This window comes from Grus americana, chromosome 1, assembly GCF_028858705.1.
Source record: "Grus americana isolate bGruAme1 chromosome 1, bGruAme1.mat, whole genome shotgun sequence".
Classification (NCBI taxonomy): domain Eukaryota; kingdom Metazoa; phylum Chordata; class Aves; order Gruiformes; family Gruidae; genus Grus; species Grus americana.
The window spans coordinates 167,786,439-167,801,220 of NC_072852.1; the positions used below are offsets into that span (position 1 = coordinate 167,786,439).

The 14,782-nt window shown below is 35.8% G+C and overlaps 1 protein-coding gene across 3 annotated transcripts; it reads left to right on the forward strand.

Annotated features, from left to right (window-relative positions):
- Positions 1–4,363: 4,363 nt before the first annotated feature.
- SLITRK6 (SLIT and NTRK like family member 6) lies at positions 4,364–14,554 on the forward strand. 3 transcript variants are annotated; one of them, XR_008574040.1, is made up of 3 exons: positions 4,364–4,766; positions 8,065–10,869; positions 14,499–14,554. XR_008574040.1 is itself a non-coding variant. In XM_054802963.1 (3 exons), exon 3 carries the CDS (start codon positions 8,080–8,082, stop codon positions 10,600–10,602), a length of 2,523 nt encoding a protein of 840 aa, XP_054658938.1. In that variant the 5' UTR covers positions 4,364–4,766; positions 7,443–7,622; positions 8,065–8,079; the 3' UTR covers positions 10,603–12,201. The 3 variants fall into 3 exon arrangements, 2 of the variants coding, with proteins under 2 accessions (XP_054658938.1, XP_054658930.1); XM_054802963.1 differs by lacking the exon at positions 14,499–14,554 and adding an exon at positions 7,443–7,622 and having other exon boundaries at positions 8,065–12,201; XM_054802955.1 differs by lacking the exon at positions 14,499–14,554 and having other exon boundaries at positions 8,065–12,201.
- The last annotated feature ends 228 nt before the right edge of the window (positions 14,555–14,782 follow it).

Consider the following 14,782-nt stretch of genomic DNA (forward strand, 5'->3'; position numbering starts at 1 on the left):
CAACACCAAAATTTATGAACAAGACAGATTATCTCTGAATAGATAAGCAGATTTTAACTTTGATATTAAACTCTTCCTATATTATGCAGAACTGGGAGTTCTCTGTCAATGAGTAAACAAAACATGGAGAAGATTCAAGATCTATTGCACAGATACCAAAGAAGGAAATAGTGCAAATTAAAGAAATGTTTACACATTTACAATGAGCTGAATAGTACAATAAAGCAGGATTGCTAAAGAATAAGTATGCAAGAGAAATCAGCTTGGTTTCATCTTTTTCCAAAATAAAGACTATTTACAGCCACTGCATTGTATTTTATTAAATGACTAAGAAGCCGCTGTTTTGTAAGGAGTCACGGTGCTAAGAGTAGTAGGATAAAATGCATTATTCACTGCAGCAGGAAATTTAAAGGACCATATGACTTTTTATCTTAAAAAATGAAATATAAAGAATATTTACTTCAATATACCTTTCTTCAAAATGCTTTCCTTCAGATAATGTGATTTTTTGCATGATGATGATTATCAATGCATACAATATTATATATGCATGTATATATGTATATTAGGTATGCATATATGGGTCTAAATTTAGCTAGTTAGTTAGAAGCTATATTAGGATAACAGAAAGTTGTTCCTTTAACTTGATTGTTTTCTTATAAATTGAAGATCTTTTTCAGTTGATTTTGTCTATCAATAAGGGTCTTCTTATTAAAATTAAACCAAATATTTACTTAGAGAATAGTCACTAGGCTTGCATATAACTTTTAGAAGGGAATCCTGGGCTTTGTTCACATAATTGCAATGTATTCTTGACTGCAAAAAGCCACACAAAGAGTGTGTTCAGAGCAGAAAAAGGTTGCATTATCCCAATGCATAAAAAAGGTGCAATAGCTCATTGAGGGAAACAGGTGTTCTGTAGCTAAATTAAAGAAATGGATGCCTACAAAATAAACCTCTCTGCTTCCTAATGCAAATCTTAATTATTTCCTTCCTGTTCACTTGGAGGTCATGAAAGTTATAGTTCAAGAAAACCTTTCCTAATTTCCTTTGTTATGGGAGAGAAAGGCTCTGCATTGGCTTTATAGTAGGCACTGACAGCCTCCATAATTGTAGCTATGTTGTATTATGGGGGGTTTTCTGTTTGTTTTGTTGTGCATATGTGCTTGTGCTACATCCTCTGATCCTACTTAGTTAAGACTTAGCCTTTGTAACTGTCTCTCCACGTGGAATTTTCAGGTATACTATGTACATGAGTTTCAACGGAGTCCCTCAGCCTGCTCTCTCAGGTTAGAATTTTCAGATCCTACTTAGTTGTTCCACAATACTTCCTTTCGTATAGCATCTTAAGCTCTCAGACCAGTACTTATGCAGAGTTCAAAGAGTTGGTGTTGCAAGAAATATAGGTGAGGAGTTCCTGAAAGGGACTAGCAGCTCCTGGCAGGCAGGGCAGGACACGTTATTTGGCTCATACATATTGTGTGGAATCAATGGCTCCTTATGTGCATCCTGAGAAGTGGGGATGTGTTGTGAATGAGGGGGGAGGGGAGCTTTACCTTCCACTGCAATAGCAAATGCAGATCCTTATTCCTCCTGGTTTTTTTTAAACACTGAATTTACTAATAAATAAGTAGGGGACCACGAAATTTCACATTTTGAAGCCTAATCTTTAAATTAGCCTAATTTCAACATTTGAAATTAATATCCTTTATATAAAAAAACATTTTTGAAAGTAATCTAGAAGTGGTACTAGTAAGTTCTGTCAGAAAAGATGTGAGAAAGCTTTCCACTGCTTCTTATGGGCGTCCCTGCGGTCTTCAAAATTCTCCTGAATGGAGGAAATATATTGCTATGAAGAAAACAGTAGATTCCAGAAGAGCCTTCCCGGCACTTTCTGGTCATGCCAAAATTTACAAATTATGTAATTCAGGCTCAGATGTTTCCTCTGTAATGTATACAGTTAAAGAAACCTGCACAGCTTACCGTATAACACAGAATTTAATAAAACATGGTAGACAGCATTAGAACCTCCTCTTTTAAGGATTTTATACAAGATCTACATGCTTAATAGCATTAAAACTTCCATATCTACACATATATAATGATAAGAAAGAAAACTCACTAGCTGTGGGAGAATTCTGCACAATATGTGTATAGTTAAGGGGTATGGTCTCGGTTCCATTCTATGGAGATGCTGTACTTTGTGAAGAGGTAAAGAGGAATGACATAAAAGCTTAAGGCCTTTTTGGAAGTAAGTAAGCCTGACAGTTTTAGATTTTTTTTTTTTTTATACAGGTTCACAAATTTTAAAATTGTCAGAGCAACTGATAAAGGTGAATATTTAAAGTATATGATCCAAATTCCGTGTCAGTTCAACACTGTCCATACAGATGCACTTGCAGAATCACATTCTTTATAATAACCTGCTTAATGGTCCATAAAATTGTGGTAGAAAAACAATCATAAACCTGGTAAATATACAGTTTGTGGAATGACAAACTTTATTGATAACGATTCTCAGTGTCTTTTAATTGTGTATGGTTAGGAAATGCTCTCCTATTTTTGGTAGTTGATTTCTGAAAATATTTTTGTGATCAGGTTTTATTCATGTAGATGTTAACCGAAAGCAAAGGATGATGTTGTTTTCACTTCTGATATGAGTATCTATATATACAGATATTCTCCACCTCAAACAATCAACCACAAGTGAAGTCTGAACACCTGCAAATGTTCAGTAAGATTTAGAAAGACTCTGACTTACGATTCATAAATTCAAAATGAATAAAGAATATGATTTATTTGGCTGAGAATCTTTGAGCCTTAACAATAAAATGTGTGCATGACAGAGTGGCAAGGTTCATTCAAAGTAGGAAAATGCAATCAAATAAGTGATGTGTTGAAATGAGTGGAAATAAAATTGTTGCTGTTTCTTAGGGATATTTTATCTTTTTTATTATTTTGCTAAATTACATATTTTATCTGTAGAAAATTAAGTAATAAAGAACCCATCCTAATAAGCCAAGGCATATATACATATCCCTATATATATGTATATATGTGTGTATATATATATAGGATAAGATCTTGATAGCCTTCATCACATGGAACAGTACGTCACAATACCCCTTCAAAGGCCATGGAGGCCACCTGGAAATCTATCAGCACAAAAGAAGTTTCAGGAATCTGACTGGTATTGAGGCTGTAGTAAACAATCTGTGAAGTAATCCAAGACACAATGAGGAGAAAACAGAAATGGTATGCTCTACAGGGTAAATACGCTGAAGCACCAGACCTAGCGCTGCTCATCAAAAGGTTTTGCGGCTCCGTGGCAGTGGGATGAAGAAGGAAGTACCATCTGCAGCATAGAAAGCCATCCCATGCAGTGCAGGAGGGGTGACGAAAATCTTCCTTGTATGGAACAATTATTTTCCTGAGCTCTACTGCTAATTACTTGCTTATGAGCACAGAGAAAATAGTACCTTAAGCATGATACGTGCCTTTAAGAATACACTCCCCCTCCGCCCGCCCCAAACCAGACTGTTTTTTATCAAAGCAGTGTTTCATGCAAACAGAATACAATCTCACATGGATAGATACCAACACACTAGCCTAACACCTATAAAATGGACAATTACAATCAACCCACTTTTTTTCCTACAGAACAAGAAGGGCAGTTTTAAAAAGGACTGTCAGCAATCATTGTGCAAGCATAAGCACTAATGTGTCAGGGGTTTTTTAATTTTGTTTTTTTTTTTTTTCCCCCAGAAATGAAGTATGTACAACTGTACATACTCATCCCTACCCCAGTCACGTTGAGTGGACTGGATTGAGAGCTGTACTGTCTCATTTATATATTTGTATAATCCTGCACTTCATTGTGATAGACATATTTTCCAGAGGACAAGGTTTCCCTTGTGGTGTGTTTTGTGGAGTGTATTGGGCTGGAATGCTTTCAGTTCCTAAAGCAAGCGTTTGCAGATATAAACTAAATGCAAGATCTGCCCAAGAGAACAAACTGCAAGAGCTGCAGTGCATGTTTACTGTTTTACAAAATCAGCCATTAACAGACCTTAAGCAATCTAGAAGATATTTAGCTGAATTTTACTTTCCGAGGTTCACTTAGATAAGGGAAAAAGGAGGTGAGAGAAATTGCAGGAGGAGGAGCTGATCTGTCTCAAGGTGGAGCTGTATCTTGTATTAAATGACATTGGCAGATTAAAGCTCTGTGGTGGGGAAGGGCTTAAAGGCTGAGTCAAAAGCCAAGAAGTCTCTTTATTTACGCCTACCTCCCAGCCCCTGGCAATCTGACTAATAACAAACTGAGCTAACAAGAAAGACTAGAAAGAGCAGAGAGAACACAGAAGCAGCTTGGATCTAAAAATCTGACAAACCAAGTGATCAAGTCAAGCTCTGCTGAGCATCTTGTTTGTTTACTGCATCCAAATGCTTGCAAACAGTTAACTATATGCAGAAAAGTCAGCATAGCTGTGAAGTATGCTGTGAATTTTAATTGAGGAAAAAGGACAACTGCTCACAGGATGGTCTAATGTGCACGCTGCCTGGAAGATTTTTTCAATTGAACACTTTGTACTTTGTCTTCTGAACAAGGATTTTAACTTTATGGAACTGTAGTATTACCAGAGCTTGCAGCAAAGCAAAACTCAGAAGAAAGCGTGCATTTTTCACAGGGAAAAATTGCATCGCATTGAAACAGCTGCTCCAACTGTGCGTTACCGAGCGTTCCAGGGAGTGTTACTGCTGTACAGGTAAGAAATATTCCAGTTAGTTAATTAGCTTAGCATATGAGAAATTCATTTCTCAGTACCAGTTGAATTTATTTTTCTGCATGACTTTGTATAACTTTTATGTTAAATGATGGCAATTTATACTGTATTTCAAACAGTCTGCCAGGTGCATTTATTCAAAGCGCCAACTGTGTAGAATATGTGTATTAAGGAAACGCCGATTTCAGATCCCTTGGGGGGGCAGGAATGGATGTTTGCTTTTATTTCCTGAAGTGCAAGAATGATCTTAAATGCATCATCTGACTGTGATTCCCTTCAGAATTTAATAAACAATCCTGAAGGCTTTTAGAAATTACCAATTCTTAGTTTGAGCCTTTGAAAATCTTCAATATGCATTTTTTAAACAGCTGAATTAAAACAACCAAACAAACCCCCAAGTAAGATGAAACAAGCTATTTGAATGTTTTAAAAACATATTGATTATTACTTGTCAGGCATGTGATGCCTTTGCTATAAAGTGACTACTTCTGACAGTATTCAGCTTTGCCTTGTAGAAAGGACTGTGACATTTTTTAGTCTTTTAGAATTCCTATTGCAAAAACTTTACAGTGTGCACTTAGTAGTGACTTACATGAAAGCAGACAAAATGAACAAACTTACCGTATATAATTTGCTGAAAAATCTCACCATATGAAACAGAAAAATGTCAGTTTTGTCAAGTCTTTTAAATGAAATTTTATTTTATTGTGAATTCTTTCGGTTAAATGTTGATCATGGGTTACTTGAAAGCAGTTTTTATTTTACAATAGTAGCCCACTGAGAGCTTCATTACATATTCCTGAGCGTTCAGATCAAAAAAAAAAAAAAATTGGACAAAGGAAAAAAGAATACAACTCTCCTATTAATTTTTGTTGTGTGTATATGTGTGTGTGAGAGTTCTGGCAGTGCTGCCCACCGAAGTATGACGATGATTAAAATGGGAATGTTTTCCAATTGGTTACAAATGTTGTTACTTTCATCTCTGAGAGGAGGGCTTTCATTTTTATAACCTAATTTCTCAATATGCACTGGAATGCAACATGCTTTTCAGATTTTTATGTTTTTTCATTTAATTTTGCTCAGGGACTTTATAAGTGCAGTTTGAGTTTGATGCAGATTGAAGCTGGAATTCCTACAGAGAAAAAGTGTACAGAAATAAAGTCTAATTAGTCATACAGTAGGTTTGAAGCTGGCATCTGTGTCAAGAGCCTGCATTTTTTACCTTGGGTCACTGGAAAGGATATTGATGCATGTAAAGCAAGAATAAATCTCTAGCATAACATGATCCTAGAATTATTCTGTATACTTCAAAATAATATCTTGACATGTTGTGTCTTATCCAGTACTTCTTGGGAAAATACACTTCAAGACATAGATATTAAACAGGCAACTGCAGTTCAAGGAGTGTTATATTAGACAATAAAACTATTTGTTCTACTAAAACAAAGATATAAGGTCATATGTTTAGGGACACTTTTTCTCACACTGTGAATTGCACTTACTACTTCTAAATTCATACATCTACTCCCACTTAACAGGAACTACTAATGGAGAAAAACATAATTAATTCACTGTGCACACATTTGCTGTTGTTGCATGTGTGTGTGTGTGTCGTGTGTGTGTGTAATACTCATACCATCGCACTTAAGTGCCTTCATGTACAAATCTTTGCAGTCGGCTTTAAGGGAAGCCTTGAGAGATGGTGTTGGTAGTAACAAAGGTACATGATAATTAAAATATGTATTGATGAGATGCCAAATCATATGACCACACTATAAGAATGTTCATGCATGTAATTGAATGGCTTATTGTAAAAGGTTCTAATCTTTCAGAAATTAACACTTCAGCCGGTTAATTGTCTAGTGGTCTTCTGTACTTCATGTTTAAATAGCTTACTTTGAAAAATCAAGTGACCTTTATTAGATGGATTACTTAAGAAACCCGCTTAGTTCAGTCCTAGAATAAATAGCGTACCCCAAAAAAGTTCTTGTTTTAAATCATCCATTCCTTTGTAAGATTTTTTTTTTTCTTTCAGGAAATGTGGAAATGTTTAATTAAAGATTATAAACAGTGATTTCACTCCATCTCATATATCAAGAATTACCATTGTTCTTGCTAATTAGACAGCCTTGGCAGAAAGAAACTGAGAATCTTCAAATGGAATGTAACATAAATTAATTCAAACCATTGATAACAAATGCTTGATTTCAACATGTAAATTTTGCTTGTGATTCCATAGTTGTATTGTAATGACAGATTTATTAGGTCCTGTGAAGTTCAAGATCAGCTTGACAGGTGATAATTTGTTACATAACATATGGATGATACTGGTGATCATTTTCGACTAGTAAAGCACAGTTAGTTCCATGTACATTTCAGATTTTTTGCAGTAATTAATGATTATAATAATAGGAAGGAGGCTAATAATTAATCTAAAAAAAAAAAGTTTGCCCCTTTCTTACCTGTTTCTTCTGACATGTCCTGTATTGTCAGTTCTCTCTTCTTTTTTTAATTGTGTACACAATTATTTTATCTGTATATTATACACAGATGTATATTACACTATGTGCTGTGTTCCCACTTTCACTAAATATCCACTAACTATAACATTAAAATTTAAGTAAAGAAAAAGAATTATTTTGTCTACTTCCTTTTCAGTTTGGGGGTACAAGGATTGCAGAGGAAATACCTTTTGATTTACATACATAATGCAGAACCAAAGGAGAGATTCCCTGTATCCTGACTGAAACAGCTTTTGCTCACAACATATTGTTGAACCAAACCAAATCTTGTTTCTTCTCTTCAGCAGCTGGACAACATTAAGTTGATCTTAGCAAGGTACTCTTAAAATTTGCAGCACTATATGGTGACACAAAGCAACGATCCAAAATACTATATTAGCCTTGATATAAGTTGCTTGAGGCAGTAACTTATTACTGCTGTCCACTGGCAAACATTCTACGTGGTGTATAAATAAAGACAGCACACTCCTGATTATCTCCTACTTTGGTATATCAGCATGAAAGTACTGAAGCGCTTATGACTCTGTTTATTGATTCAGTACATTAAATATATTTTTTTCTGCTTAGAAAATCATTCAAATGTTTTGCACAATATAATATTGTTTGAAAGGGGATGTAGCTCAAAGACAAGTATTAGGCATGGTTATCACTCCCCCCTACCCCGCCGCCCCAGAAAAAAACATAAAAATCAACCCTGTGAAATGATGACTCAATTACTTTTCCTTTTTCCTTTTTTTCTTTTCTCTTTTTTTTTCTAGAATCTTCTGGGCAAGATGAAGCTCTGGATTTTTATTCTATATTCCGTTGTGATTGCATCTGATCCTTTCCAGTCACAGCCTTCTTTTTCTTCAGTCAGAGGATCTTGTCAGAATTTGTGTTCCTGTGAAGAAAAGGATGATACCATGATTATAAACTGCGAAGAAAGAGGCATCAAGATGGTATCAGAAATAAATGTCCCACCATCACGGCCTTTCCATCTTAATCTGTTAAACAATGGCCTGACTACATTACACGTGAATGATTTTGCTGGCCTTGTTAACGCTATCACTCTACATCTTGGTTTTAATAATATTGCAGATATTGAGCCTGGGGCTTTCAATGGTCTCAGCCTTCTTAAGCAACTTCATATCAATCACAATTCTTTAGAAACACTTAAAGAAGATACATTTAATGGATTGGAAAATTTGGAGTTTCTTCAAGCAGACAACAATTTCATCACAGTGATTGAAGCAAGTGCCTTTAGCAAACTCAACAGGCTTAAAGTGCTTATTTTGAATGATAATGCCATTGAGTATCTTCCTCCAAATGTATTTCGTTTTGTGCCATTGACCCATTTAGATCTTCGCGGAAACCAGCTACAGACGCTTCCCTATGTTGGCTTTTTGGAACACATTGGTAGAATACTAGACCTTCAGTTGGAAGACAATAAATGGGCCTGTAACTGTGATTTGCTGCAGTTGAAGATATGGCTAGAAAACATGCCTCCTCAGTCAATAATAGGTGACGTTGTATGCAATAGTCCTCCAGTTATCAAAGGCAGCATCTTAAGCCGGTTGAAAAAAGAATCACTTTGTCCCACTCATCCTGTCAATGAACTTGAAGATCCTTCAGGGTCACTGCCCTTGGTTGTAACGACCTCTATCAGTGATAGTCACCTATCAACTAAGGTGATTCCTATCCTGAAAGCTCCTACTAAAGAACCAAGTTTAGTGCTTCATACTTCAAAGCCTACTACTCAGTTTCCAGGATTCTATTGTCCTGTCCCCTGTCACTGCACCAGCCATATGCTCTCAGGAGTTCTCATGCACTGCCAGGAGCGAAATATTGAAAGTTTGTCTGATTTAGGACCCCCTCCTCCAAATCCGAAAAAGCTTATTCTAGCTGGAAACATTATTCAGACATTACTGAAATCAGATCTTGTGGACTATGCCAGCTTGGAAATGCTTCACCTGGGGAACAATCGCATTGAAATCCTTGAGGAAGGATCCTTTATGAATCTGACTAAACTGCAGAAATTATATCTCAATGGTAATCATCTTACAAAGCTAAGTCAGAATCTCTTCCTTGGCCTTCAGCACCTTGAATATTTGTACCTTGAATATAATGCCATCAAAGAAGTTTTGCCAGGGACATTTAATGCAATGCCAAAACTTAAGGTCCTCTACTTAAATAACAACCTTCTGCAGACTTTGCCACCCCATATCTTTTCAGGTGTTCCACTCGCCAGATTAAATCTGAAAACAAACCAATTTGCTCATTTACCTGTGAGTAATGTCTTGGATGAACTGGATATGCTGGTACAAATTGAACTTGAAGACAACCCCTGGGACTGTACCTGTGATTCAGTTGGGCTGCAAAAATGGATACAAAAACTGAGTAAGAATACAATGATGGGTGATATTTTTTGTAAATCTCCAGGACATTTAGCAAAAAAAGAACTTAAATCCCTGAACAGTGAAGTCTTGTGTCCAGGTTTAATAAACAGCCCTGCTCTACCAACTCATGCCAGTTTTGTAGTTGTGACAACTTCTACTACTACTACCAACACAGCAGACACCATCCTGCGGTCCCTTACAGATGCTGTCCCACTTTCTGTTCTAATATTAGGACTTCTCATTGTGTTTATAACTATTGTATTTTGCGCAGCAGGAATAGTTGTTCTTGTTCTGCACCGGCGACGAAGATGCAAAAAGAAACAAGCGGATGAACAAATGAGGGATAGTAGCCCAGTTCACCTTCAGTACAGCATGTATGGGCATAAGACAACACACCACACAACGGAGCGCCCAGCGGCGACTCTCTATGAGCAACGTATGGTTACTCCCATGGTTCAGGTTTACCGCAGCCCATCCTTCAGCCCCAAGCATACTGAGCAACAGGAGGAGGGAAGTGAGAAGGAAGCTAGCGATTCCAGACATCTCCGCCGAAGTCTTCTGGAAAGAGAGAACAGTTCACCTCTTACAGGTTCAAATGTCAAATATAAGGCTACAGATCAATCTGCTGAATTTCTGTCTTTTCAGGATGCCAGCTGCTTGTATAGAAACATTCTTGAAAAAGAGAGAGAACTGCAGCAGCTAGGGATCACGGAGTACCTAAGAAAAAATATTGTCCAGCTCCAGCCTGACATGGAAGTTCATTATCCTGGAGCACATGAGGAGCTGAAGCTAATGGAGACACTCATGTACTCCAGGCCAAGAAAGGTTTTTCTAGAACAAACTAAAAATGAGTATTTTGAACTCAAAGCTAATTTACATGCTGAGCCTGACTACTTGGAAGTCCTGGAGCAGCAAACATGAAGTGATAATACGTTAGGCTGGGGCCGAATTTCTGTAATTCTATTTTAAGTTGGAACCGTTGTAAATAAAAGTGCCTTATAATAACATGTCAACAGTCAGAACTTAAGCACAGCAGTAATCCTAGCAAAAAAAACTCAGGGATCACTGTGGGAAGCCATGGGGTTGTGTGCAGGCAATATGTCTCACCCCACGTTAAACATGAACTTTGTGTGATTGAACTGTGGGAGGAAGATTGCTTATTGTAATATTCCTCAACATTTTAAAAAGGTGTGTATGGCACTTTCCATTCTGTACCCAACCTATGGAAAAAATATTTGTTACCTTTACTCTTTCTTTTTTTCCTCAGCTTAATTAGATTCCTTTAAAAAAAAAAAAAAAAGAAAAAAACCCCAACCACCTGTGCTTGTAGTTATAAGGTTAGAGTGTATCGGTTAGGTTAGTACATGCACTGCATACATGATCATTGTCTACAACTCCACCTAACATACCTTTATAATAAATATGAAAGGATTTGAAATGTCATACTAAATGTCAGTTTTAAAAAAACAAACAAAAAACCAACCACAAAAAGAAAAGATTTTTGTGTATGCACCCAGAGCCTGCAAATATTTAAGTATTTTACACGGAACTTCATCGTGTGCATTCCGTATCAGTATGTGGAAGGAAAAATATGTAACTGTGTTTACCCAACATCTTCAATGAAGAAAAAAGCAAGCCTTTTGCTACTTTTCCTATCTTATAGCTTTACCTAAGTTTGGACAATCTCTTCTTGAGCTGCTGCTATATAATATTGTGCATCACTGGTGTTTCAACTCATAATCCTGGGCAATTTGAAAAGCTACTGAGAATCAGCTGTAAATATGTTACTGTGTTTAATAAGTTTGATTTTTTTATATATATATATATCTATATATAAATAACTTCTGTGCTGGCTTTAAATATTCTTGGAGGAAATGAGTTTGCTGTGGCTAGGAACTTCCAAGTGCAAATACAGATCATTTCCCACCCTACCCAAAAGCAACTCTCAGACAGAATAACTGCAACAATAAACACATGTGAGGAAGAATAATAGTATTTAGCTGTTTGTACAAAAATATGTTATATTTTCTGAAATTAGAAGAAAATAAAATGTTGTGGGAAAAATAGGTAAAAAAGTAGAACACTGCAGGTTTATTTTTGCAATGAATTCTAGCTAGATTTATATTTACTATTTATTCTGTATAATTTTGTAATTTTTTTGAACTCACAAGAAAAGAAAAAGCTTATTCCTGGCTGCCTTTCAAGCAAATCAAGGAACTGCTCTCTATCAATGAAAAAGAAATAAAGAGTTTTTTAAATGTCTTTTTCTTAAAGGTCACTTTTTAAAGAAGGCAGCAACTTCTGCATGCACAAGTTTAGAACTGTTTGGGAATTAAACACAGTGCTTCTCACTCGTGTCATGTGGACAGAAGCATCTTGTCCAGAGTGCAGTAAAGCCCTTCAATTTCTGTGCATGACTGATACGGTGCCAAAACACAAATTCTGATCTGTGTTTATCTTCCTCTAAGCAAATCTTTTGTAAACTGACTATGCATGAACTTTCTTTTTTTTTTTTATTTCTATTTGTAGAGCAAAACGTCAGCTTAATTAACTACATCTTCATATGTACGCTAAACATAGCATTGACGTCTTGATAAACTCAAAGTAAAAGAGATATATTCTGTAGTTCAGCTTACTGTTGGTCTTACCTATTTGTATATACAAATGTGAGTTCTTCATGTTCTTTGCACATAAATTTCTGATAGAAAATTTTCCTATACTACATATGAAAGTCAGATTCTCAGTTCTTTCAAATTTTCATAGATAATAACTTTGATGGTGCTATACTAATTTCTGTAATTTGAGGATCTGACCACATGTTTTTCTCTGTTAACAAATCAACTTCCTTATTAATATTTTCGAGGTGTCATTAATTTGCTATGGAAGTCAAACTTTTTGACTTCCAAAAATCAAAATGTCAATTATTAGAGAATAACTATTATTTCCTCTTTTTATGACTGAGAATAATTTCATTCAGAAAACCTGCATATTTGAGAGTATTAGGAAGAGTAAATCAGGTTACAACATAGATGTTTCACTGCTATCTTTATTCCAGACAAGTAAAGATAATGCTAAGTATTACTTGTGCAGGTAAGGGTGAGACAAAACGGAAAATGCAGCTACATTAACTTTACATTAACTTAGGTTTCTAGTGTTATTTTAGCTGTCCTTGCAAATTGAAGACATGTGAATGGGCTTCATTGACATGCCATAGTACCTATGGAAACCCATGCCCTGATCTGGAGGAGCAACTGGACCCCAGGTGGTATGGCTTAGAACATAAAAATGACACTAGATGTCTACATTTAAACAATTTAAGTTTCACACAGAAAAAAATCTAAGTAACTATTATTTGAAATAATTAAGATCCAATGAAAAATTTAATTCAGTCAATGGAAGTCACACTAGAAATATTTGAATATTGAATCAGACCTGCTAATATTGTTCTCTTCTGAATTTTCAGAGATCTCAAATTAGTGTAGAGGAAAAAAAAAAAGAATAAAAATGTACATGATTCTTGATAACAGAGTTTAGTATTTCAGTGTCTTTCATTTCAGTATTTATTTCCATTAGTAAAAAAAGGGTATAAAAATAATACCCTAAAATTGGCAAAATGCAGAGTAATGATGATTCAGGCCCTCAGATTTAAGAGAAATAGCTTCAGACTAAAGACAATTGCCACATGCACAAATGTCACTTTGCTTAGCTGCTAACAGTCACTTGGCAGAATGTTGAGGACAACTGTGTGGCAAAACGTTCTTCTTCATTGCGGTCTCAAAGCATCAGAAAGAAGAGTGAGCTAAACTCATGTCAAAGCAACTCAGTTATACAGCTGTTTCAGAGCATCACTCAGCAGAATTAGCTTTAGCTTTTAGCTTTCCCTCAGCAGGGAGATGCACATCATTCATTGTATAAGGGTAACTGTACTCTGTGTCAGTCTGTAACACTGCGAGTGGTTTTGCAGTATCCAGGAATCACTAGAATGTGGCACATCATCCACTTTCCTATCCTCTGGCTCTACTGGACTGCCATGTAGTGAAATGTATTTGTATGATGAGGAGTCTGCCTATAGCCTTACCTCTTAATAACACTCTCAGACAGTGGTTTTCCAGCTGTGAAGAAGCTTTATATTGCTATAACAAAAAGAGATAAGAATTTGGCCTTATATGATTATTCTTCAGCTGAAGAATGTCAATATCTGCTGATAAAAATAAAATTATGACATAAGGAAGGTATCATGTACAAAGAAAGAAGGGTGCAATATCTGTTTCTAAAAGTTCCTCAGATCATTTTCATTATAACAATTAGAAATGTGTCCCTAATGTTACTGGTGTTTACAGAAAGTTGGGAGGGGTATTCAGAAATATTTTTGTTAAAACCATATTCTCTTTTTCTTTCTTTTTTTTTTTTTTTTTTTCCTAGTGACAGGTGCAGTTAAGTGTTTTGATACCTTTCACTTAGCTAGAATAATAGAGGTTGGAAGGCAAAGCATGTTTGACAGTCTGCAACAAAGTGGATCCATTTTTCTCCTGTCAGCACAATAGTTTAATTGAGTGCGAGAACAGTGCTTCGTCAAGCACACTGGTGTATGTGGCAGCTATGTTATTGTTGTGAGGGTACCTCAAGGTAACCAACTCTACCATTTTTTCCCCTCACGTTTGAGTGAAGAAAATATATTAAATAACACTATAGACCTGTTCCCTAAATAAACAGATATTAAAGCAATTTATTGCACTTTTTTATTTTAAACTGTTTTTTTATCTTTTCAACTTCATAAAAGTCAAATGTATTTCTCTTTCTTTTTCTTCCTGCTACAGGTATTTTTCACACAGACTTTTAGTACTGATACTTGAATATATTACCTGCAGTGATGCCTCTCCAAACTTCTGAACAGAAAAAACCCAACACCCCAACCCCAAAAACCCCTTCCAACAAAACCTGTCAATTTACACGTAAATTAAGGTATTTGCCTGTTCAGCAATGGTCCAATATTTTCACACATTCTTCTCCATTAGAATGACAGCTCAACCTTTTTATAACCAAATTCCAGACTGAAAATGAGTTTATACTTTTTATCAGTAATATGAAAAGCTACCAAATT

Coding starts and splice junctions, on each gene's coding strand:
- SLITRK6 (XM_054802963.1), top strand. CDS start 8,080: ATGAAGCTCTGGATTTTTATTCTATATTCCGTTGTGATTGCATCTGAT.